Source organism: Mastigoproctus giganteus, chromosome 7, assembly GCF_048544385.1.
Source record: "Mastigoproctus giganteus isolate SK-2022 chromosome 7, ASM4854438v1, whole genome shotgun sequence".
NCBI lineage: Eukaryota > Metazoa > Arthropoda > Arachnida > Uropygi > Thelyphonidae > Mastigoproctus > Mastigoproctus giganteus.
The window spans coordinates 6,325,882-6,350,324 of NC_143581.1; the positions used below are offsets into that span (position 1 = coordinate 6,325,882).

Sequence of the window (24,443 nt, forward strand, 5' to 3'; positions counted from 1 at the left end):
GTCTGTTTAAAATCTGAGTTTCTGGGCAAAGAAACCTTGCAGCCCTCACCCGAATAATTCGGTATTCCCGGAAGAGTCTAACTTGCTATTCTGAAATGTATTTTAGTTGCTTAAAACTTAATAAAAAATTAACAAAATGCAATAGATAATTGCTGAAACCGTGGTTAATTATAATCCATTGCTAAATTAAACTCTGCATGTTGAAGGTGCCCATTTTCTACTGTTCACCACTATTTTATTTTCGCTTTATAATGATCATGAGTTAATAGTGTTTTGGACCCCGGTTGGCAAGATTCATTGCTCGAACACGACGTGGCATGGGGTCATGTTAAAAAGTGAGACCAGAAATGTAACAAAATTTTCCTGAGTTTCCGGAATGGAGTGAGCAGAGGATAATGCCGGCGAACATTCCTCTCCAGTTCCAGTTCATCCACAAATACTCAATGGGATTGGAATCCTGGGCGGCCAATCCGTAAAAATGGCCTGCTATCGTAGTGTTTTCTTTGTAGGTTGTCTGCATGGTGCAGCAACCTGTAGCACTTGCTAAACACATACCGACCATCATATCTTTTTGATTGTCCATGACATTCTGTCCGTTCCGACTGTCAGTGAGGACAAGGCCTTAGGTCAATCCTCTCAACGTGAAAAACGTTTATCTACTTCAGCATTAGCATTAGTTGAGGGATATGATGCAAGAAAGCAAGCTTGTACAGCATCAGCCAAAAAAAAAAAAAAAAACTTCCCATTTCACCGTATGGGTGAAATCCAGCAATCAACTACTCGCTGGCTAAAGGAAAATTTCCACACATCTATTCTGCAACTGTTTTTCTTCAATTTGAATGTATACCCCCTCAGGTTCTTAATCTGAGCAAGCGGAAGTATCCTGTCAGCATTGAGCCTGCTCAAACCATTCAAGGCCATATACACCTCAATCAGATCGCCTCGCAAGTGCCTAGTCTCCAGAAGCTGCAATTTGCAGAAATTAGGCCTTTCTTCATAAGACCACTCCTTTGTTCCCCTCACCAATCTTGTTGCCCTTCTCTGTACTCGTTCTACCAACCCTACATCCTTTCTAAAATGAGTCTTCCAGACCTGCACGCAGTACTCAAGGTGTGACCTGACCATTCCTTTATACCAAGGGACAATCACTTCCTTATCCCGGCTGGAAAAATTCCTATATATCATTGACAAAATGATAAATAGGAATTTGACCTGCTGTGCTGGAGTGTAACACCACCCAGTTAGTACGTTTCTTTTGGTGTTACTGCTATCCATATGCAGTAATTTGCATTTTTCAATGTTAAACTTCAGTTGTCACTTCTCAGCCCATTTTTCTAACTTATCTAGATCCAGTTGGAGTAGCATACCGTCATTAACAACCCTGCCAACCTTTGTATCATCTGCAAACTTGTACATTAAACCCAATATACCTTCGTTGATATCATTGATAAATGCACAAAACAACAATGGGCCCAGCATCGAACCCTGGGGGACTCCACTAGTAACATTACTCCACGTAGAGCAGTGTCCATTTATTACCACTCTCTGCCGTCTGCCACTCAACCATCCCTTTATCTATAACAGCGAAATGCCCTTAATGCCATACCGCTCCAATTTTTACAGTTAGTTGGTCTTCTGAGTGGTTGTTTGTTCTGTGATTTTTGGGACATCAACGACTTGGCCTATATTACATGTGCTCTGAGGTCAATTTTCCTGTTCGTTGGACAAAGAACCTGAGTTGCCGGGAGAAAAAAAACCGTGAGTTCTAGGGGAAAAGTCCCATAAAAATTCCTCAACGTCATCATAGGGACTCAAACTGAGGTCTTTTTACTAGTGAAAAATTGAGTTATTCTTTCAATAAAAGCAAACCGAACACACAATTTACAGACAATACATACGTCTGATGTCCCATAGCCTTACTTCCTTTGGCGCTTAACAACGCGCTTTCTTGAATACGTCACATCATAGACGTTTATAATTGAGGAACAATGCCATGCACTGTTGCATAAAGCTGAAACCTGTATGGTCCATAAATATTTATAATTGATTAGTTTATATAAAGTGGCAAGGCAGTGTACTTTACTGAGTTTCGATTTGTGGTCTTCTGCTAAGAGGAAGGAAGCTATCATTCGAAAACTCATCGAGAGTGTGAGCACATATTTCAAGGAAACGCAAATAATTCGTGGATCTCTGTTCTTCCTGATTGTACCTCTATCTGGAAATCACAAAAAAGCGTTGCCCACAGAGCTGGCTTTCCTCTTCTCAGTGGCTAACGAGAAGAGAACGCAAAACCACCGAAGAAGCGGATTGGTTATGATCCAGTGACGTAACTGATAAGACTGTCGCTGGTAACGGTCTTACTACATTTACGATTATTTAAGAAAACCTTCACCTTGAGTTATGGGTTGTCGCTAAGCGTGCTAATTATAAAAACGAGGTCACTGAAAGCGTTTCCTTCAGCATTGTGATGCGCAGTTGGATTTGAGAATTCTCTGGATCAAGACTGCTTGCTTATGAATAACGATCTGAAACCTCCAAGCTGTTTGCCATTTGTTGAGTTCGCGTGTAAGTAAGACTGATTTCACTTTGAAGAGCTCTTACAAGTTTAGCCCTTTCAACCTGTACTCAGATGCCCCAACCTATTCCCATCACCCCAGGAGTGACAAGTACATTAGCACGCAGAACTATGGCTTTCAACAGGGACTTCCTGCTTTCGAGGCCAGGACTGTTAAAAGTTTTCCAAACGGTAAGGGACAACATAAATTCCTTTTAAGTGTAAAAAAACCTTTCTATAGTTAATATTTCTTTTTGAATGGTTAAAATATTTTATTTCGAAAAGGAGAAAACCTTTAGGCTTACAATTTATATAATATTTTACATCATGTTCACTCTTATGAAATTTATACACAAAAACTGTTTTATTTTAATTTTTATTATTGGGCGTTAGATGAGTATTGAGTAACAAAGCAAGTAGGGTCTGAGGCATCAATATATTCTTGGGTCGTTTTTCTGGACAGAAAACAAAACGAGTTATCGGGAGAAAAACCTTGCAACCTTCTCCTGAGACCAACTAACTCGGTCCTCTTCCCTTTCGCACTTTGCGGAAGGCAAATGGTATTAAATAAATTTCAAACCACCATCTTCTCAGCGAGAACGGACTCTTCCTGTTATTACGTAATCCGTTTAGTCCTAAGAAGAACCTGGACTCGTAGAGGTATAGATTCTGCAAGTTTTTAAAGCGTGCCACACTAATGCTGGCCCATGTTGAATCAATTGCATCCAACAGCTGTCGTAATTGGATGGTTGCGGATTTCTACACCAAAGGGCTCGTTCCATCTCATTCAGCATGTGCTCAATTGAAATAAGATCTGGTGACTGTGAAGGCCACCACAGTAGTATAAGTGGTAATTGATGCAAGAAAGCAAAATTATACAGCACCCTCTAAAAAAAAAAAAAAAATCTCATTTCACTTGTCGATCCCCTCCAAAAATGTCCCTAATTCTTCCTTGAATTTATTCCAACTAACCGCCTCCATCTTCACCTGCTAGCTAAAGGCAAACTCCGTATATCTATTCTGCAACGATCCTTCCTCAATTTGAGAATTTATGTCTCCTCATGTGTGTAGTCTGAGCAAAAAGGAAGGATGGCATCGGCATTGAGCTCGCTCTATCCATTCAAAGTCATAAACACCTTAATCAGATTAGCGCCAAAGGTGTCTGGTCTCAAGAGACTACAATTTGAAGACCTGAAGCGTTTCACGAGCAGAGCAGTCTTTCTTTTTCGTTTTTGCATTTATCAATCTCGTTACCCTTTTTGCACCCGTACCAGCAACTCTACATCCATCCTAATATGAAGCTTCTGGTCTTGTATTCAGTACTCAAGATGCAGTCTGACCATTGCCTTGTACAACGCTATAATCACCTCCCTGTTCCTGCTGAAAATACCTGTATATCATTGACATGTGCTGTCCTGGCACTCTGTCTGAACTGTTCAGAGAACTTCATCCTAAGGCGTTGTTACATCCAAGGCGTTTTCATTTTCCACTACCCTTGTTAATCTGCTTGGTAGTTAATCTGGGATTACTGCCTATTTTTCTAGATCTTATCGCAGTAGCATACCTTCATTACTGTGGTCAAGGGCACTGTCAACATTTGTATCATCTGCAAATTTGGATATTAAGCCAGACACGATAGGAGGAAGTACATGATGAGAGCCTTGTCAATCAATTCAGCCCTGAAGGGAATGTGCAAGGCTAATAGGGTAGGATTTTTTTTCAGCGTGGTCTGTGCTTGTTAACAGGAGAGACTGCTTCTACAGGGACGGGATACACTTAAATAGAAAGGGTGCAAGAATATTTGCTGATGCTATCGAGGCAGTGTTAGGTGGATCGGAAAACTGCTAGCCTGGGGGGACACCTAGACTAAAAGGTTAATAGTAGCCGCAGGCAGAGGTGAAGGTGATTCTTGCACAACTTCTATTAGAAAAAGTAGCGACCTGGAGCGAGGGGTTTTAGGGACTGAGGGCAGCCATGGTGAAACAGGTGGGTATGTGGGATGTGTTAGGGTAATTAAGAATAAGAATAGGTGCATGTATACCAATGCTAGAAGTATAGTAAATAAATTTGATGAATTTGAAGTGTTGGTCAAGATATCAAAGGCGGATATTGTTGGGATAACAGAGACGTGGTGTCACAAAGATATAACTGGAATGCCGAACTGGAATTTGGGGAGTACAACGTCTACGGAAAGAATAGACGGGATAGGAAGGGAGGAGGGGTTATGCTGTTAGTTAAGAAACATAAAATCTAAGGAAGTGCATCCAGTTGATATACATGAACAGTGTTGTTGTTGAATCACATCCAGATTCAACAGCTGGGGGCGAACCCACATGCCGAGGCCTCCTTTAGATAAACAGTGCAGTGTTGAGTCAGTTTGGTGTGACATAAGCACTGCGAAAGCAAAAGTAAGAGTAGGAGTGTGTTATACGCCTAATGACTCGAATGAGTACAATGAACAATTGTACAGAGAAATAGAGTGGGCCAGTAAATCAGAATGTCTTATAATGGGGGATTTTAACTTCCCAGATATTGACTGGAACTTGTGGGTTGGTCACTCACACACTAGTCAGACTTTTGTAGATTTATTGGATGATTGTTTTCTGCAGCAGCATGTTCGGGAGGCAACCAGAGAAAGTGATACTCTTGATCTGGTTACCAGCAGTGATCATTCGTGTATTAAGAATTTGCAGATAAAGGAATCACTAGGTGGCAGTGATCACAGTGTACTGACGTGGGATTTACTTAAAGATTTAATTATCATCAGGGGTAAAGGAAAGGGTTTTTGCTTCCGTAAAGGTGAGTACAGTGTTCTCCGACAGTTTTTAAATTCTATACAGTGGGATCAACTGACGATGTTACCAACAGCAGATTCTAAGTGGGAAGAATTCAAGGAATTAATCGTGGAAGCTACTAAAAGTTTCATACCTATTAAGAAATATTGTTCAAGGTTTAGGCCTAAATCGTTATCAAATGAACTAATGAGACTCGTAACAGAGAAGAAAAATGCATATAAATTATCAGGCGACACAGAACCCTATGCCAGGTATAAACTAGTCTGTAATTAAGTCACAAAGGAGGTTAGGCAGGCAAAGGCAGATTACGAGAAATCTTTGGCAAAGGATACTAAGAAAAATAGCAAGGATTTCTTTATTTGTATAAACTCTAAAAGGAAGGGGATAAACCTGATTGGTCCACTTGTTATCGATGGTTCGACTGTTGATGATCCTGCTCAGACAGCAAACAAATTGAATGAGTATTTTGCATCTACATTCACACACGAGCAGTTATTAAGGATTGAAAATGGCAGAAGGTTATCAAATTGAGCAGGGTGCTTAATGATTTTGTAATAACTGAGAGCAAAGTGGAGGAGAAATTGTTGAAGTTAAACGTAAGAAAGGCACCTGGGGTGGAAGGGATCTATCCAGTTATATTAAAGGAGGCGGCAAAGCAACTAAGCAAACCCTTAGCCATAATTATGAGAGCGTCCTTGGACTCAGGGGAGGTTCCCACGGACTGGAGATGTGCAAATGTATCCCCAATTCACAAAGGAGAGAGAATAAGGGTGACACGAGTAATTACAGACCAGTTAGTTTAACTTCTGTTCCGGGTAAAATAATGGAGTCACTGGTTAAAGATGCCTTGCAGGATCATCTAGACAAGACTGGAGCAATAATTCAAACACAGCATGGGTTTGTTAAGGGAAAGTCTTGCCTGACAAATTTGATAGGTTATTATGATGTGGTTACAAAGGAACTGGATGCAAAAAATAATTTTGATATCATATATTTGGATTTCAGGAAAGCTTTTGACACTGTTGCGCATGGAAGACTATTGTACAAATTGGAGCAGAATGGTATTAAGGGTACGTTGCTACAATGGATAAAAGGATGGTTGAGTGCGAGAAGACAGAGGGTGGTAATCAATGGGTGCTGCTCTTCTTGGACTAATGTTATTAGTGGAGTCCCACAGGGTTCGGTGTTGGGTCCACTGTTGTTTTGTATATTTATCAATGATATTGATGAAGGTATATCAGGCTTAATGTCGAAGTTTGCAGATGATACAAAGGTTGGCAGGGTTGTTAATGACAGTAATGGCAGTCTGCTACTGCAACAGGATCTAGAAAAGTTGGGCAGATGGGCTAAGAAGTGGCAACTGAAGTTTAACCTTGACAAATGCAAAGTACTGCATATGGGTAGAAATAATCCCAGAGAAACGTACCAACTGTGTGGTGCTACACTTAGGGTGGTAGAGAATGAAAAGAACCTGGGGGTAATTGTGCAGTCAGATATGAAGTTTTCTGAGCAATGCAGACAGGCTGCCAGAGCAGGTCACGGGGTTTTGTCAATGATATACCGGAAGTTTGCTAGTAAGGAAAAGGAGGTGATTGTCCCTCTGTATAAGGCAATGGTCAGGCCACGCCTTGAGTACTGCGTACAGGTCTGGAAGCCTCATCTTAGGAAGGATGTAGATTTGCTTGAGCGTGTACAGAGAAGGGCAACAAGATTGGTGAGGGGAATGAAGGGATCCTCTTACCAAGAGAGGCTTAAATTCTGCAAATTGCAGCGGCTGGAGACTAGGCACCTGCGAGGTGATCTGATCGATGTTACAATCCCCCCCCCTCTTATAAGACTTCCGATTTCTTATCACTATTTATTAGGCCTGTAACACACTTCTACTCTGATTTTTGTTTTCCCACTGCTTATGTCACACAAAACTGACTCAACATTGCACTGTACCCCCATGTTGACTTGATGCACTGTCTGTTCTTTCTGTACACACTTATTGTTGGAGATGGACATTAGCCTGTGAGCCATCGTGGACAGCGTACATACACACATATGCACACTGTTCCGGGTAATCATATTCCAATAAAATTCCGTATCTTATCGGATACACTGGATGCAATAAGGTACAATGTCCCCACACCGGGTGGAAAAGACCTGAGTTCGAATGACGCCGATGACGGCAGAAATTTTTTTGGGTCTTTTTCACAACGTGGCTGAGTCAGTAGGTCTCAGACGAGGATAGCATGGTGCTTTTTCTCCCGGCAGCTCCGGTGTTTCGTGCAACGAACAGAATATCGACCTCAGAACACACGTATTTTATAGACTATATACACGGAGTAACGTGGCCTATGCTCCTAAAACCCAACACAAACAACAAAGTAATGTGCGATTTGAAAGTTAAAGAACCATCCAGCATAACTCCCATCTATTTTAACTTTCGTACTGAGGGTAAATTCAACCCATTCATTCTTACAACTGCCTGTGTTCTGCGTGACAGAAGGCCTTTAAAGACCAGTGTTCTTGTTTTAGTTTCTGATACAGTTAATTTGTGTAACTTACATCATTTGCTGACCTCGCATAAGATGTATTGCGACCCAATTTCTAGCTGCATTGTGCATTCCCTTCAAAAAGCACTACGATGTCATCAGTATATGCCACCATCGCTGTATAAATAAATAAATTTTCTGTTTATACTCCGGGACGACCAAACGGTCAGAGGAGTTCACAAGATAGACAAAATACAAGATACAGCACCGTATTCAGCAGTCACGGGCTTGAACCCCGGTCACTCAAGGTACTTGTACTTATGCACCCACGCGGCTGACCACTAGGCTACAGCGGCCGAATATTTAATATACTTAAGGTTCTTGTGCAACCAACCCTCCAGAACAAAGTTCCACAGTAGGGTGATAACAACCGATCCCTATGGGTACCCCATGGTCACTTCCTTTACAATCGAACTAACCAATAATTTCAAATTACTGTACGATGTGTAAAGTCGTCCTTCACCTTTTGAAAGATCCTACTTGAGCAGCCTTCTTATTGCAGCGTCATAAGAACACTGTCCCGTTGACTGGAATCAAAAGCTCCCTGAAAATCAATGAAAAATCCAAAGACATATTTAATATTCGATCTCAATATGTGCGAATGCCAGAAGTGCATCCTCTGTCCCAAGACTTCGCCACTCTGATAATTCATAAGCACAGGACGCTCCTGCACCTGGAAGTCCTGGTATTGGTAGTGCAGCAAAGAGCAGTGTATTCTTGGTTTATGAGGTTGTTTGGCTAGAATTCGAAGAACTTGGAATTGCTGGAATCAGGAGTCACGCTCAGGTCCCCATCTCTTCTGGCAGTTGGTCTATTCTTTGGGAAAATTGGGGATCCTTCACGGGGGAGTATGACACTGTGATAGATCAGTTTCTTGCGATCTACAAGTGAAGATCTGAGTGCTGTAGAACTTAGCTGCAATTGCGAATATGGAAGATATGCGCAGCGCATCAATAACAAGTAGCTTACTCAGCTTATAAGTTGTCATATGAAGAATTGTGCTATGTGACACAACAGAATGACTTTCGGTGGCAGTAGGCAAGGATGTAGTATTCAGTTCTGGAATCAGGATGGTATTCATTCCCACTTCTGCATCCGCATAATCAACATCTTCTGTTTTCTCTTCATGTCCTTTGTCAGTTCTTGGAGCTGTCAGCATTGCCGTGATGGGCAACTCCGAGTACTGGTTTGAAGAGCAAGAGCTCCAGTTCTGTGTATTGATTCATGATTCTAAAAGAACTCCTCCAATTCCTGTTTCATGAATCCACAGAGCTCAAGTTCCTTGTACTGGCAGTTCTATCTTCGGCAGGCCTTTGATTGGACTTAGACGCCTTAATTGGACCTGAACACCTCAACCTGGAATTATCTCCTATATGTATGGGTATTCTTCTTTTGTATTTATTTTTGTTATTACTAATAAATACAAAAATGTTAGTAATGTTAGTAAAGTCAAATTCATCAAATTTAGAAAATAGGTTCCTAGAGATCGGTTCTAGAAACTCATCTGGTTTCTTTCTTTACTTTCGGGCAACGCGCTGCCTTTTGACCAGACTTCGTATTCTGTGTTCTGACATACTTTTCTGAGCATGGAAAGAACCCCCTTCATGTCTACTGCAACGGTTAGTTACTTGCTCAATTTATGAATGTTGAATTCTCATTCTGAAAATGTGGAAGTGCCCCATCGAGTGTTTTTTACCTGTTGACCTTTCAAATGAGTTGAAAGGTTGCCTGATCACTCAAACAAATATTGACAGGAGGGGACCTTCATCAAAAACAACTCTTTTATCTAACAAAAAGAAATTCGCAAAGCTTTCCCTATGAAACTTATTATGACGCTACTAGTTATTGTTAAATTGTGATGCTCCCAAAATAATTTTAAGCGCTGTTCTAAATTCAGTTCTCTTTGATTACTCCACAGATTCTCAACCTCATCTGCTTGGTATTGATAGCAAACTACAGCCAAGTTAAGGATACCCTAGGAACGATCATGGGGTTAGGTTTTCCGTACGGCGATGGAGCGTTCTTCGTGGTTTCTTACAGCTGCATGGTTACCACTTTTCTATTGTTGATTGGCTCTCTTTTCCATGACGCTGCATCCAACCTCGTGCCCAATACATTATTCGTAAGTAACCTTCTCGTGATATTCAATGTACTGTATTGTGTGTTTGTAATTCATCAGTTAAGGTTTTGGGAGCTTTTGTAAGTTTCTGAAACCTTAGCAATTTTATTCTTTATTAGCCAAATGTTGAAATTGTAAAAACTCATATTTAGTTGACTTTCCAGCATCAAATCACTACTCACTCGCAAAACAGGCTACAATAGTACAATAAACAGAGAGAGAGACGTACATCTATCAAATTTTCAAAAAGGTTTCGTTTATCTGTTGATTCCGAATATGACCTATTAACTCACATTCCTGGTTACCGCTTCCCCATTGATTCTATAACCTGCTGGAATTTCTTCCCCATAAATATGGCCTGAATCCAGTTGAGCCAAGAGGAGAGAAAAGAAAAGAAAGAAATTTAGTGAAACCATCTTGAAAACCAAGGAGAACCCGCCCCGCCCTGCATCTTGAAATTCTTATAAATATAGCATTTATGATGGTCATACTTGATCTACTAACACACATTCACATTTTTGTAGTCTGTGCAACAGGAACTGATGGATGTATATTCCAATTATGAAGAAACCGATCTTTTAAACTTTTTCTTGAGTGTATATGAAAAGTTTCCACTCTCCTGGATTGTGATCAATACTTTATTTTTTTTTTTCATAAAGAACAATAAACCAAAACTGTATTCTACAACAGTATAAAAGCAGGCATAAGTGGCATAACTTTTCCAGTATGTGGAAGTCTTCCATCTAGGATCCAGGTAAGTTCCACTTTTTTAAATGACCTATCAGGAACACTAAACCGGATTCAATTAGACCGAAATCCCTCACTAGAGAGAGAGAATGGTATATTGAGATCTCTAAGCTTTAGGTCCAAAGGATTTTTAAACTTTAATATATATCCACCATGCAAAAATAGAAGTCGTCATGTTTTGGTCTCTCTCCACATTTCAGCTATGTCAAGGCAAATGGACGTGCAACTACCATGGAAGACATGAGTCCCTAGCTTGTCTTAACCACCTATAGGCATTCCAAAAGAGGCTTCATAGGCACTGCAAAACTTGTTACCATCAAGATGTTATGCTTCACCTACAATGGACCTATATAATATCCAGAAACATAGAAGGACGAGTCCTGAGATAACGCCTTTTAGTAGCAGTAGAATACTGCAACAAAAACTTATCCAACGAATTCTACACACTCTTGTATATCACAGTATTGGACACATTAATGAAATAATGGTTTGGCAGTGTATATATAAATGTCACAAAAACGTAGAACCCTCAATCTAGTTAAAATATTGACACCAGAGGGAAACCAATGACACAGTTGTTTCAGGACAAAAAGTATGTTGAAGGAACAGTTAAATATAAATATAAATATTTTAGTTACCATGAATACACTTCAGAATATTGGTTAAGACTTCAAAAATGTGTTTTCCATGACCTTTTATGAACGCAGTTGAAAATCTTAAATTAAATCTTTTTTTTTTTTACAGGAACTAATGTACACTGCAATTTCTTGTCTTCTATATTTCACCATAAGCATTTCCTTAATTGCTATGGTAGTGGACAGGAACGCCAATATAAAGTTCGCCAATTTTAGAGAACCAGGTTTCTCAGGAAAGATCGCTGCTGGAGTAAGTATATCGAAATATATTAGTATTAGTAGTGGTAAACGATGCAAGAAAGCAAGTTTATATACAGGTGATGAATTATTCATGCCATCCATTTAGTGTTGTGTAAGTGTTTATTAAACAATAAACAATAAAATGTAGTTTATTAAACAATTAAGTATCCGCTGAGGAAGGATTCCATCACCAATGTGATTACGGAATCCATTCGAAAATACCTGAAATATATTATCTCGCAAATAACTAGAGTCCAGGCTCCATAATTTGATCACACTCGTTCTCCTCAGTGTTTGATCACACTTTCGTTCTCCTGGCTAGTAGCACAGTCAATAGAATCGCCATCCTTCCCCACATGGGGAATACTTTATTTCAAATCCAGTCGATGACGCAAGGAAAGTTTATGGGTCTTTTTCATAATATGATAGGGTTAATCGCTTTCGGACGAGGGCAGCATGGTTTTTTTAGCATTAGTAGTGGCTTATGATGCAAGAAAAAAAGCTTATGCAGCAGCATCCAAAAAAAAAACAAAAACATTTTCAATTTCAGCTATCCATTCCCTCCAATAATTTGTCTAGTTCTTCCTTGAGTTTAATCAAGCTATCAACATCCACAACGACAGATGGACGTTTGTTCCCGCAATGAAATACTCGCTGGCTAAAGGCAAAATTCTGCACTTCTATATGAAACCATCCTTCCTCAATTTCAATTTCTGTCCCCTCTTGTGCATAGTCTGAGCAAGATGAAGAATTCCATCAGCATTGAGCTTAGTCAAACCATACAAAGCCTTAAACACCTCAATTAGATCACCCTGCAGGCGCCTAGTGTACAGACGCTGCAATTTGCAGAACTGAAGCCTTTCTTAGAAACACCACCCCTTTATTCCCTCCACCCATGACCTTGCCCTTCTCTGTACTCGTTCCAGCAGCTCTGCATCCTTCCTAAAATGAGGCTTCCAGGCCTTTACGTAGTACTCAATATGCAACCTGACCATTGTCTTATACAATGGGATAATCACCTCCTTATCCCTTCTAGCAAAATTCCTATATGTCATTGACAAAACCCCATGGGCTGTCCTGGCGCCTGTCTACACCGCTTAGAGAACTTTATGTCTGACTGCACAATTACCCCAAAGTCTTTTTTATTTTTTACTGTGCTGAGTGTATTACCATGCTGTTGGTACTAAACTCAGGATGGTACCAACAATATGGTACCCCGCCAATCTTTGTACCATCTGCAAACTTGGACATTAAGCCTGATATACGTTCATCAATATCATTGATAAATATAGCAAACAACAATGGACCCAAAACTCGAACCCTGGGGGGGGGGTCTCCACTGATAACATTAGTTCACGAAGAGCAGTGTCCATTGATTTCCACTTTCTGTCTTCTTCCACTCAACCACCCTTTTTTTCTATTGTAACAACTTGCTCTTAATGCCATACTGCTCCAATTTGTACAGTACTCTTTTATGTGCAACAGTACCAAAAGCTTTCCTGAAATTCAAGTATATGATATCAAAACTACTTTTTGCATCCAGTTTCTTCGTGACCACATCGTAGTATCCAATCAAGTTGGTCAGACAAGACTTCCCCTTAAGAAATCCATGCTATGTCTGAATAACTGTAGTCTTGTCTAGAGTACCTTGCAATGCTTCTTTAAGCAGTGACTCCATTATGTTCTCTGCTTTTCCCCCGGAGATCCCCTGAATCCACGGATGCCCTGATAATTACAACAATCTCTTTGTCCTTTTCTCTCTCTCTCTCTCTCTCTCTACTCCAGCAGTTCCATATCTTTCCTAAAATGAGGTTTCCATACCTGTATGGAGTAGAAGAAAAAGAACTCTTTATTGGAACATCGCGTAGGCAACACTGTTCAAGGCTATAAGCCAGACATTGTTGTTTAAATATAGAAGTAAAATTATTGTCTAGGAAAAGGCCCATTTTAGCGTAAGACAATCATCTCAGCAGAAACAGAAAGGTTGGATCACTGAAGTGATGTATCCGTGACTTTAATGGAGAAATCCTAGAGAGCAAATTCTATTGCCCTCTGACATGAGTCTGGGAAGGAGGTCAACAGAATAAGGCCTGCCTATATTTTTTATCCACCTAATGTATACAGATCGCCGTCGGGAGTGTATGTATTTGCATGGATAGGAAGCGATCAAATAGCTTTAACTGGTTCGGGGCAGCCTGAAGGAGTGTTTTAGCCCTAAGACTTCAGACTGGGATCCTGTAGGTGCAGTGAACCAAAGAGTCCGTTCAGAAATAATACTAACCATCATTTTGACAGCAAAGACGAGTCGTCTCTCATGAATGATGTCAGGAATACCTCTGATGTTAAGAGCTGCCACCATTTGGGTGGTGTAGAAAGAAGAGCTCTGGTCAAAATCAACATCCAAATCGGTGTGTTGTTGGACAGCAGAAATCCTCTAAAAATGAGTTGCACCATTGTTCGGTTGCCTTTGAGCGAGAACGTCACCTTGTATAGTCAACTTTAACTTGGCATGTTGAGTTATCAGGATTGATGCGAAGACCGAAGCCGGACAGGAATGCCTCGAGATTCTGGATTTTCTATTGGATCAAGACATTGATATAGTTAGCAATGTCTCCAGAATTGATAAGAGTGAACAGTTTTTCATCATCAGTAAATGTAATGATATCGGTTCGGTCTTTCACTAAAGGCACAAAACTGCTGTGAACAAGATACCAGAAAGGATCCCACCTTGTTAAGCCCCATCTCGAATACTCATTACAGGTCTCGAGACTTCATTTTAGGAAGGGTGAAGATCTGCTGAAACGAGTGCAGAGAATGGCGACGAGATTGGTGAATGGAACGAAAGGGTGGTCTTACCAAGACAGGCTTCATTTCTGCAAATTGCAGTGTCTTGAGACTAGGCACCTACGAGGTGACCTGTTTGAGGTTTTTAAGGCTTTTTAAGAATGTCATCAGCATTGAATGACGTCAATGCTGATAGCATTGCTTCTCTTGCTCAGAATACACACATGATGCGAATAAATTCAAATTTAGGTTGCAGGATAGATGTGAAGAGGTTTCCCATCAATCAGCGGGTGGTTGGGTTGACTGTTGGAACAAACTTCCGTCTGTTGTTATGGAGATGGGATAAATTGAAGGAAGAACTGGCAAATTAGCATTAGCATTAGCATTAGCAGAGGCATATGATGCAAGAAAGCAAGCTTATTCAGCATCAGCCAAAAAAAAAAAAAAAAAAAAAACCCACTCCCATTTCACCCCTCCGTTCGTTCGAAATACCTGTCCAGTTGAGCTTTAAATTTGTTTAGGCTATCAACTTCAACAACAAGTGATGGAAGTCGGTTCCACCAACCAACCAACCGCTGGCCAAAGGCAAATTTCCGCACATCTATCCGACATCCGTCCTTCCTCAATTTGAATTTATGCCCTCTGAGGTGATTATTCTGAGAAAGATGAAGAATCCCATTGGCATTGAGCATGCTCAAACCATTCAAAGCCTTATACACCTCTATCAGATCACCTCGCCGGTGCCTAGTCTCCAAACTCTGTAATTTGCAAAACTTAAGCCTTTCTTCGTAAGAGCAACCCTTTGTTCCATTTACTAATCTTGTTGCCCTTCTCTGTACCCATTCCAGCAGCTCTACATCCTTCTTGAAATGAGGCCTCCAGACCTGTATACAGTACTCAAGATGTCGCCTTACCATTGCCTTATACAAGGGAATAATCACCTCCTTATCCCTGCTAGAAACATTCCTGTATATCATTGACAAGACACCATGAGCTACTCTTGCAGCTCGTCTGCACTGCTCAGAGAACTTCATATCTGCCTGCACAATTACCCCCAGGTCCTTTTCATTCTCCACCACTGTCAGTGTAGTACCGCAGAGTTGATACGTTGCTCTGGGGTTACTGTTTCCCATATGCAGCACTTTACATTTGTCGATGTTAAACCTCATTTGCCACCTCTCAGCCCATCTGTTCAACCTTTCCAGATCCTGTTGCAGCAGCATAGCGTCAGTATTGTCCTTAACGACCCTGCCAACCTTTGTATCATCTGCAAACTTGGATATTAAACTTGATATCCCATCATCAATATCATTCATAAACACCGAAAACAACAACGGACCCAACACTGAACCTTGAGGAACTCCACTAATAACATTAGTCCACATTGAGCAGTGTCCATTGATTACCACTCTCTGTCTTCTGCCACTCAACCATCCCCTTATCCATAGCAGCAATTTGCCTCCAATGCCACACTGCTCCAATTTGTGCAGCAGTCTTCCATGTGCAACAGTATCAAAAGCCTTTCTAAGATCCAAATATATAATATCAAAGTTATTCCCTGCATCCAGTTCTTTTGTGACTACATCATAGTATCCAATCAAATTGGTCAGGCAAGACCTGCCCTTAACAAAACCATGCTGCGTCTGAGCTATAACTGAATTCTTGTCTAGATGATCCTGCAGTGCTTCTTTAACCAGTGCCTCCATTAATTTACCTGGAACAGAAGTTAAACTAACAGGTCTATAATTACTTGTGTCAGCCTTTGATCCTCCTTTGTGAATTGGGGTTACATTTGCACATCTCCAGTCTATGGGTACCTCCCCTGAGTCCAAAGAAGCTCTCATAATTATGGCTAGGGGTTTGCATACTTCCTTTGCTGCCTCCTTTAATATAACTGGATAGATCCCATCCACCCCAGGTGCCTTTTTTATGTTTATCCTCAACAATCTCTCCTCCACTTTCCTCTCAGTTATTACAAAATCATCCAGCTCACTGCCAATGTTTACTTTACCTACATCATTCTCCTTCCTGAATGACTCCTCATGCGTGAATGTAGATGCAAAATACTCGTTTAGATTGTTAGCCACCTGAGCAGGATCCTCAACTGTTGAACCATCAATATCCAGTGGACCAATCTGATTCATCCCTTTCCTTTTCGAGTTCAAGTATGTAAAGAACTCTTTTCTGTTTTTCTTTGCATCCTTTGCCAAAGATTTTTCATAGTCTGCCTTTGCCTGCCTAATCTCCTTTGTGACTTGGTTACAGACCAACTTATATCTATCATAGGCTTCCATGTCACCCATTAATTTGTATGTATCCCATGCATTTTTCTTCTCTGCCACATGTCTCATTAGTTCATCTGACAACCATTTAGGCCTAAACCTTGAACAATATTTCTTAGTTGGTATGTAAAGCCTGGTAGCCTCCAAGATTAGTTCCTTGAATGCTTCCCATTTGAGGGAGGGGGAAAAAGTGAGGTGAGAGAGTTTTTTTTTTATAGGCTTGCATCCTTGCATCATATACCTTTTTTAACAATAATGATAATTACTTTTTTGGCTAGAGTCTGTATAATTTTCCCTTGAATAGAAGTTAAGCTTACAGGTCTGTAATTACTCATATTATCTTTTGATTTCCCTTTAATGAATTGGAGAGATTTCCGCATATCTCCAGTCCATAGCGACTCCTCTGTATCCAAAGATGGTCTCAAAATTATTGATAAGGGTAGGCTTACCTCCTTTTCTTCTCGCTTAATATAATTGGATAGATCCTGTCCACCCAGATGACTTTTTTTTGTGTTAACTTCAATAATTTCTCTTCACCTCTTCCTCTCAAATATCACAAAATCATTTAGCTCCCTGTTAGAGTTTGATAAACTCTTGACATCCCCTTCCCTGAAGGATTACGCATACGTAGATGCAAAATGAGCAGGATCATCAACAGTTAAACCATCAAGTGGGCCAATGTGATTCAGCTGTTTCCTTCCTTCCTTCCTCTGTTAATATAAGTAAAGAAGTCTTTGCTGCTTTTCTTTGTCAAAGATTTCTCATAATCTGCCTTGGCTTGTCTAATCTCCTTTGTGACATGATTGCAAACTAGTTTATTTGAATCATTTGTTTGAATTGCATTCATTTACCACTATCCGAATCCCTCCCCCCTTAGTTTGAGAACATAACATACAATTCTATTTGGGTTAGATTTTTTCCTATTTTCGCAAAAATAATTAAGGCTTCAGTATTTATCGATAAATTGTTTGTATTTTATGATCGGTTTGCCTGTTTTAACTGGATGAAAAATCCCAGTTTCAGGGAGAAAAAAATAAAAAACAAATCCCCTCGCCCGAGATAGAGTACCTTCGCCAGTGTCAAAAACAATTCTTAAAAACTCTGGTCGATAATTACCAAAGAGCCGGACTGTTGACAAACTCCACTAGTTGCTAAAATCTACAGAATTTCATAGACATGAGAGCAGAGAACTTAACATATTAAACAGCATAAACAGCAACTTATTAAAGACAGCCTTGAACTTCAACCCCATCGGCATATATTCAGGAGCAAAGTCAACATTGGTGTCTGATGACGAAGACATATTTACATTTCTTTCGTCTGACCTGAACCACTGGAATGTGACACTGGATTCTTCATTAAGGAAAGATGTGGCTTTAACACAGCCGAAGTTTGTTCCTGACGTTTTATATTGATTTCAATGCACAGTTTAATCATGATCAAGATTATTTAGCTACAGATAAAATACTCGGCCATTTTGAAATGGAAAATTAGAAAGGTACGTAACCAACGTGTGTACAAAATGGGGTAAGATTGAGAAAGATGATTTTAGAAGAAAATTATGAAAATGAAACTAGGAAATTGCATTGTGTAGTTGACTCTTATTATCCTTTTGGTGTATTTAAACAGAATCCTGCAAATGAAGGACACATGATGACGCAAGCATAGGCAGCTGTACAAACAGCTCTGCTTGTAACATAACGCTGCGCAACTTCTACTAAACCAAGCCTTTTTTTTTTTATTATTTTTCTTCAACTCTTCCGCCTGGCCAGATGTCCTCTACTTCAAGGCTAACAACACAATTATACTCATGGAGTGTATGGTTATGCTTACAGCCATAAAGAAGTACAATCGATGCACTTTAGCTTGTCAACAAACGCGAGGAGGCACTTTTCTGAATTTCTGTCCTCTCTTTGGACATTTTATGCTGAATTCTTTAATATTTTCATGTTTCTATTTTTCATGTTAATCGGCGCCAAAGTAGTTAGAGAAGAAAATGAATATTTATCAAATATCTTATTTAAAATAAATTTTTAATTTACAGTACAATATCTATCTACTTTTGCTTTATTCGAAGAAATATTTTGTGCCTTTCAGCAAGTTATACATGTTATTAAAACATAGGATTAATTTTTGGATTAAAATACAATAAAAATTAATATTAAGAAAAGAATATTTGATAATCTGGGTTTTCCAAAATTAAATCGCTTACAATCTGATTGCTTTTAATATCACCATAGTTTTGGTGCAAAACCCAATCTCAATTTGAAAATTAATGTAAGCCATATCAGTCATACACCATTCTCTGTTCTTGAAAAGTCTAGATTTAGTAAAATAAAAAATCCTAAAATCATACAAAGGTATAAAATTCAGTTCCACTAACTGCAAACTTTCGTGTGTGGGCCACATCCGTTTACAAAGGATATCGGCCAAACCGATTGCATCCGGCAACCCGGAAATCGCTGTGACGTATCGAAATTCATGGAAAACGCAGGCTACAGAATGTAGTTTTGTTGGTTCTTTTAATTTTTGTTTATTTTTATAGCATTTCTTAATGTTTTTCTTTGAATATAGCTTCACATTGAAACTGTATTCGACGCAATTATGTTTCTGTGGTCGATTTTCTGTGTGCTGAACAAAAAACCAAGTTTTCCGGGAGAAAAATCCATGCTACCTTCTCCTAAAAGCAACTAACTCAGCCACGTTGTGAAAATTGTCCATAAAATTTTCTCACGACATCGACAGGACTCGAACTCAGTTCTTTTCCACACGGTGTGCTACCCACGAGGGCGAAACTATCCGTTTTAAGTTGATTTTTTCTGTTCCATCCTTAAGCCATTTTACCTACAGTATTTTCCTCAATATTTAACAATATTATTCCAGCAGTGTAATAAGAATGATATTGGTGTCATCTAATAACAGGACTCAATTTTCGTATTTAATTATTAAGTAACATAACCATGACATATCATTAGTTTTCTATCAGACAAAAGCAGACACAAGAAAGATGGAAAAAGGTGAAATGGTAGACCGCGAACTTTAACTAGGAGACGGCCATTTAACCATGTATAACTCTCCTCACTATAAAGCCCACAAGATTTGCAGATTTCCTATTTCCTACTGAATTCTTCTTGGTTCTCTGAAGGCTTCCATATCTCAATTCTTCCGCTTCCATATCTCAATTCTTCCGCTTCCTTCGCTTTGGAGTAAACTTGCTATCAAAGGCTCTTGGATACTAGACAATGGACCAGACCACTAGATGTTCTCTACATCTGTTACAAAACATTGAATCCATGTAATGGATTCAATGTTTTGTAACAGATGTTACAAAACATTGAATATCCATGTAATCCATGTAATGCATTATACAAAACTAATTTCCACTTCCCAAATCTGAAACTTGTAAATTATAATCAAATAGAAGTTTGCTACTGATAAAATTCTTCAGTAAATTTTGCCTACATTTCTATTTTTCTTTTGCTACTTATTTTCTATAATATTTAAATTTAAATTGGTATCTACACTGTACAGCCACTTTATTATTACACCCCTGCTGTGCACACAAATGATTTGTCCCACAACGTTGCAAGTCACATGACCACAGTTGTGAATATAAATGCAGCAGAACAACCTTTCTAGCATCAGTTAAGCATACAAACCGTAGCAAGAATGGGGGAAAGGAGTGATCGAACGGACTTCGAAAGTGGCATGGTAGAAGTTGCGAGACGTGCTGGACAAAGTATATCTGAAACGGCAGTTCTCCTGAACTTTTCACGCACCACAGTTTCAAGGGTGTATCGAGAATGATGCAACGAACAGAAAACATCCTCTCAACGGCACTCCTGAGGAAGAAAATCGCTTGTTGATGAGACAGGTCAGAGGAGGAGGCTGACTAGAATTGTGCAGGCAAACACACGGGCCACAATGTCGCACACATCACGTCAGACTACAACCTTGCTGCGCAGAACAGAATATCGCAACGGACTACTAGTCGCACTTTGTCGCGAATGAGCTACAACAGCCGACAGCCACATCACGTACCTTTGTTATCAATGAAAAACAAGAGAGCACGCCTCCTGTGGGCACAGCAACACCAACACTGGACTATCAAGGATTGGAAAACAGTTGCTTGGTCTGACGAGACGAAGTTACTGGTGCATCATGTTGATGGAAGGCTCAGAAAACAACATGAATCGATGGACCCATCATGTCTGACGACTACTGTGCAAGGTGGTGGGGGCAGTGTTATGGTGTGAGGGAATGTTTCCTTGGCACACGTTGAGTCCATTGATACCCATAGATTCACGTCTGAATGCCACATCCTACCTAAACATCGTTGCTGACCAAGTGCATCCGTTCATGTTGACAGTTTATCCTCAGTCAGATGGTTACTTCCAGCAGGATCATGCGCCGGTACACAAAGCCCGAATCACTATGGAATGGTTCCAGAAACATGACAATAACTTTTCTTTGCTGCAGTGGCCTATTCAGTCTCGGATCACAATCCTATTGAACACCTTTGGGATGAGCTGGAAAAGACTGTTCGCTGCAGGCCTACACCTGGGTAGAATCTCAAGGAACTGCGTGACACACTCATGTCTGCATGGTAGTCCTTCCTACACAACGTTTTCAGAATCTTTTTCAATCCATGCCTAGACGAATTCAGGGTAAAGGAGGCTCAACACGCTACTAGGTAGGTGTACCTAATAAAGTGGCAGCACAGTGTATCTATTAGTGTTACATGCAGAAGTAATATTCAAACTTTAAACTCGTTATCTAAGTCTTTGAATTGATTATCAATGCGCATTCCTCACTCTAGAAGCAGAAGGTGGTTCGAGAACTTCCAAGAGCTTAGTTTCTTATTCAATCTTCCATGGCCCATAAATAGAACGTTGGATATAGTCCTAGGGTAAGCCAAGGATTAGGATTATACACAGTTGATGTAAGATGAAACTCACACTTTCATTCATCTCTGAGATGACTTCAATGTGTTATTTATAAAACTCTGGTTATAAGAAAGATTAATATCCACCACGATATGGATAAAAGATGTATAATAAACTGCAATGATTTAAATGAATATAAATTAATTTAATTATGTTTCCATTATTTTATTTATTTATTTTCTCTCTGTCTCTCTTTAGGCATTGGGCTTGATAAACTCGCTGCTATACGCTGGAGGAACCTTCTTTTGCTACAAGGCTTTTAAACAGTAAAGGAAATTTTCAACTATTATAATCATCGTGGTATAATGACCAGCCAGTAATAGTTTATAGGATATTATAAAAGCTTTACTGTGGTATCACTAATGCATTTAAAAGCATTATTTTATGTAAATTTGTGGATAACCTGGCTCTAAACAAGAGTCAAAATCGGTTAATCCATATCGAAATATCATATTTTAGCATCTGGATAGCTGGGACAGTCCAATGGTTAAGAAAGTTAGCTGATTGATTTCGTTATAGTGTATATAACAATTTTAAACCTCATAATCCATGTAATTCATTATACAAAACTATTTTTGAGACTTTTATTTACAATTTGATAAATTGAAATTTTTCTAAAATTGCCTATTTTTTAAAATTTATTTAAATTTATTTAAATCACGAATAATTATTTTAATTATTTATTTTTAATTTAAAATGATTATTAATTATGATAAATTATAAACACTTTTAAATAATTTGCTATTTTAAATTATTATTAATAATTATTAATAATTATTAATAATTAAATTTATAATAATTAATTTAATTAATTATTTTAACTTGATCTAAATAATAAATGTCAATTGGTGATAAGACTACAAAAATAAATTATTTTATCTCTTCAAAAAATATAAAATGCTTCTTTGGAACTATTTTTTGTTCGACTATGTAAAAGTGAAACAAAATTTTGGCACGATTTTATTTATTAATATTAATCTAATTTTTTTTTATAAAGGTTTTATCTCATATTTTACAAATAATTTCCTTAATCAATCATATAGATGTATAAAAATACTGATTTTTGCTGTATAATATTCATTTTTAAATATCTTTTTATGTATCTATATAGTTAAAATGTTACGCTTTATTGGCCGTTCAATTATTTTATTTTTGACCAACTCTTAGAACCCAATGAATTGATTCACCTTGAAGTGAATCAATTTTAAGAGGGTTGGGTTATATTCACGATATTTTCTTTGAAATTTAGGACTACTCAAGTCCATTTTTACGTACAAATATCTTGGTCTAGATCGGTTCCAGAACGCATACTTGTAATAAGACATCAGCATAACTCCACAGATAACAATAAAGCATAACTCCAAAGGAATCCAATCATTAATTACGTTTACACTATGTTATATTGAATTTATTTAATCTGGTTGATCATTTAATTTCGGAATAATCATCTTCAAAGAGTATATTAATCCACCAGAAACACTCCCGAAATCCATTTCATGATAGGTCTTTGAGAGTGGTTGCAGCCACAGATTCTCGACCTTCTTCAAATGCACCTATGTCAATTGAAAATTCCAACTTAAAGCCACTTTGCAACTAACAGACAGTATAACTTGCAACTGTGTCAATATATTTTTGGAGATTCACTCTCCGTCCATCTAAATTTTGTCGAACCTTGAGTACGGTGACGCTGCCATTCCATGAAGTTAGTGATCAGCCTGTGTATTTACCAATGTATAGAACTCTCATGCATTTGTAACTGGAGAACTGTCTTCTATATTTTATAATCTATGAAAAAATAAATAAATATGAAAATTTTCTGTACATGGTGGTTTTTTTTTCATCCAGAGCTATTATAATTAAAAAAGAAACCACAAGGATTATTCAATGATGGTAGAATTAAAATTTTTGTGCCCGTTGACAATTAATCATGCATAACTACTCACTGGTCAAAAACTTACAGACATTTTGCAATTGGCGTCAACAGATAATTAAACGTATGCAAATATAGTTGTCACATGGTATAATCACATGTTCCTTCAGTATCCCATAAATAATGTACGATTTTCTGGGCTTTTAAGTTGGTCCGGAAAGATCACCTGTCTTCCTGATTTTCATAAAGGTGTTATTGTTGGAGCACGCTTAGCAGGAGCCACGATTGAGTAAACGAAGGAGTTGAAAGATCTAGGATTTGGTAGTTGTGTGCCTCTAAGAAAGCCACTATTTCTTTCTATAAAAAATCGAAAGATTCCATTGGAGCAGTGCCACCAAAGCCAAGCCTGGACTTTAGTACAATGGAAAAAAAGATCATATGGTCTCTATTTACGTCCACATTGTCCTGTGTTCACCATTCAAGTGGTGTAGGTGGTATCATGGTGTACGTTCTATTGATACAGACTGCGTTTTCGCTCTTACCATTAGAAAGTCGTGTTGCCTCAAATGAATATTTTTGTACTGCATCAAACTAACTTCACCCTGCAGTGCTTCATTTCTACTTGGATTGCCATGGATTCTCCTAAGGCCACAATGCAACTATCAACTGTACAAAAACAGTATCTGATTGGTTCGAGGAAGGTTCCCAAGATTTTCAACATCTACTCTGGCTGCCTAATTCTCCAGATCTGAATCCACTTGAGAATGTCTTGGATATGTTAAAAAGGGCAGTTCAGCTTCACAGTTCTCTACTGACCACAAAGCAGCTGACAAATATCCTGATGGAAGAATGATCAAACCTGGCTAGACTTCCTCAGTCGCCTAGTGAAATCGATGTCACGATGTGCAGGGGATGTAATTCGTGTAAAAGG

General features: G+C 38.9%; 1 protein-coding gene across 1 annotated transcript; it reads left to right on the top strand.

Annotated features, from left to right (window-relative positions):
• The first annotated feature begins 2,362 nt into the window (after positions 1 to 2,362).
• On the top strand, positions 2,363 to 22,257 carry LOC150082459 (protein singles bar-like). The gene is made up of 4 exons (XM_090377513.1): positions 2,363 to 2,746; positions 9,808 to 10,011; positions 11,500 to 11,640; positions 21,841 to 22,257. The coding sequence occupies exons 1-4, from the start codon at positions 2,630 to 2,632 to the stop codon at positions 21,910 to 21,912; spliced, it is 534 nt and encodes a 177-aa protein (XP_090233639.1). The 5' UTR covers positions 2,363 to 2,629; the 3' UTR covers positions 21,913 to 22,257.
• The last annotated feature ends 2,186 nt before the right edge of the window (positions 22,258 to 24,443 follow it).

Bases quoted from the DNA above. Each gene is read 5' to 3' on its own strand.
- LOC150082459 (XM_090377513.1), top strand. From the start codon at position 2,630: ATGCCCCAACCTATTCCCATCACCCCAGGAGTGACAAGTACATTAGCA. The intron at 2,747-9,807 runs GTAAGGGACAAC...ATTACTCCACAG, and splicing joins TGTTAAAAGTTTTCCAAACG to ATTCTCAACCTCATCTGCTT. The intron at 11,641-21,840 runs GTAAGTATATCG...GTCTCTCTTTAG, and splicing joins CAGGAAAGATCGCTGCTGGA to GCATTGGGCTTGATAAACTC.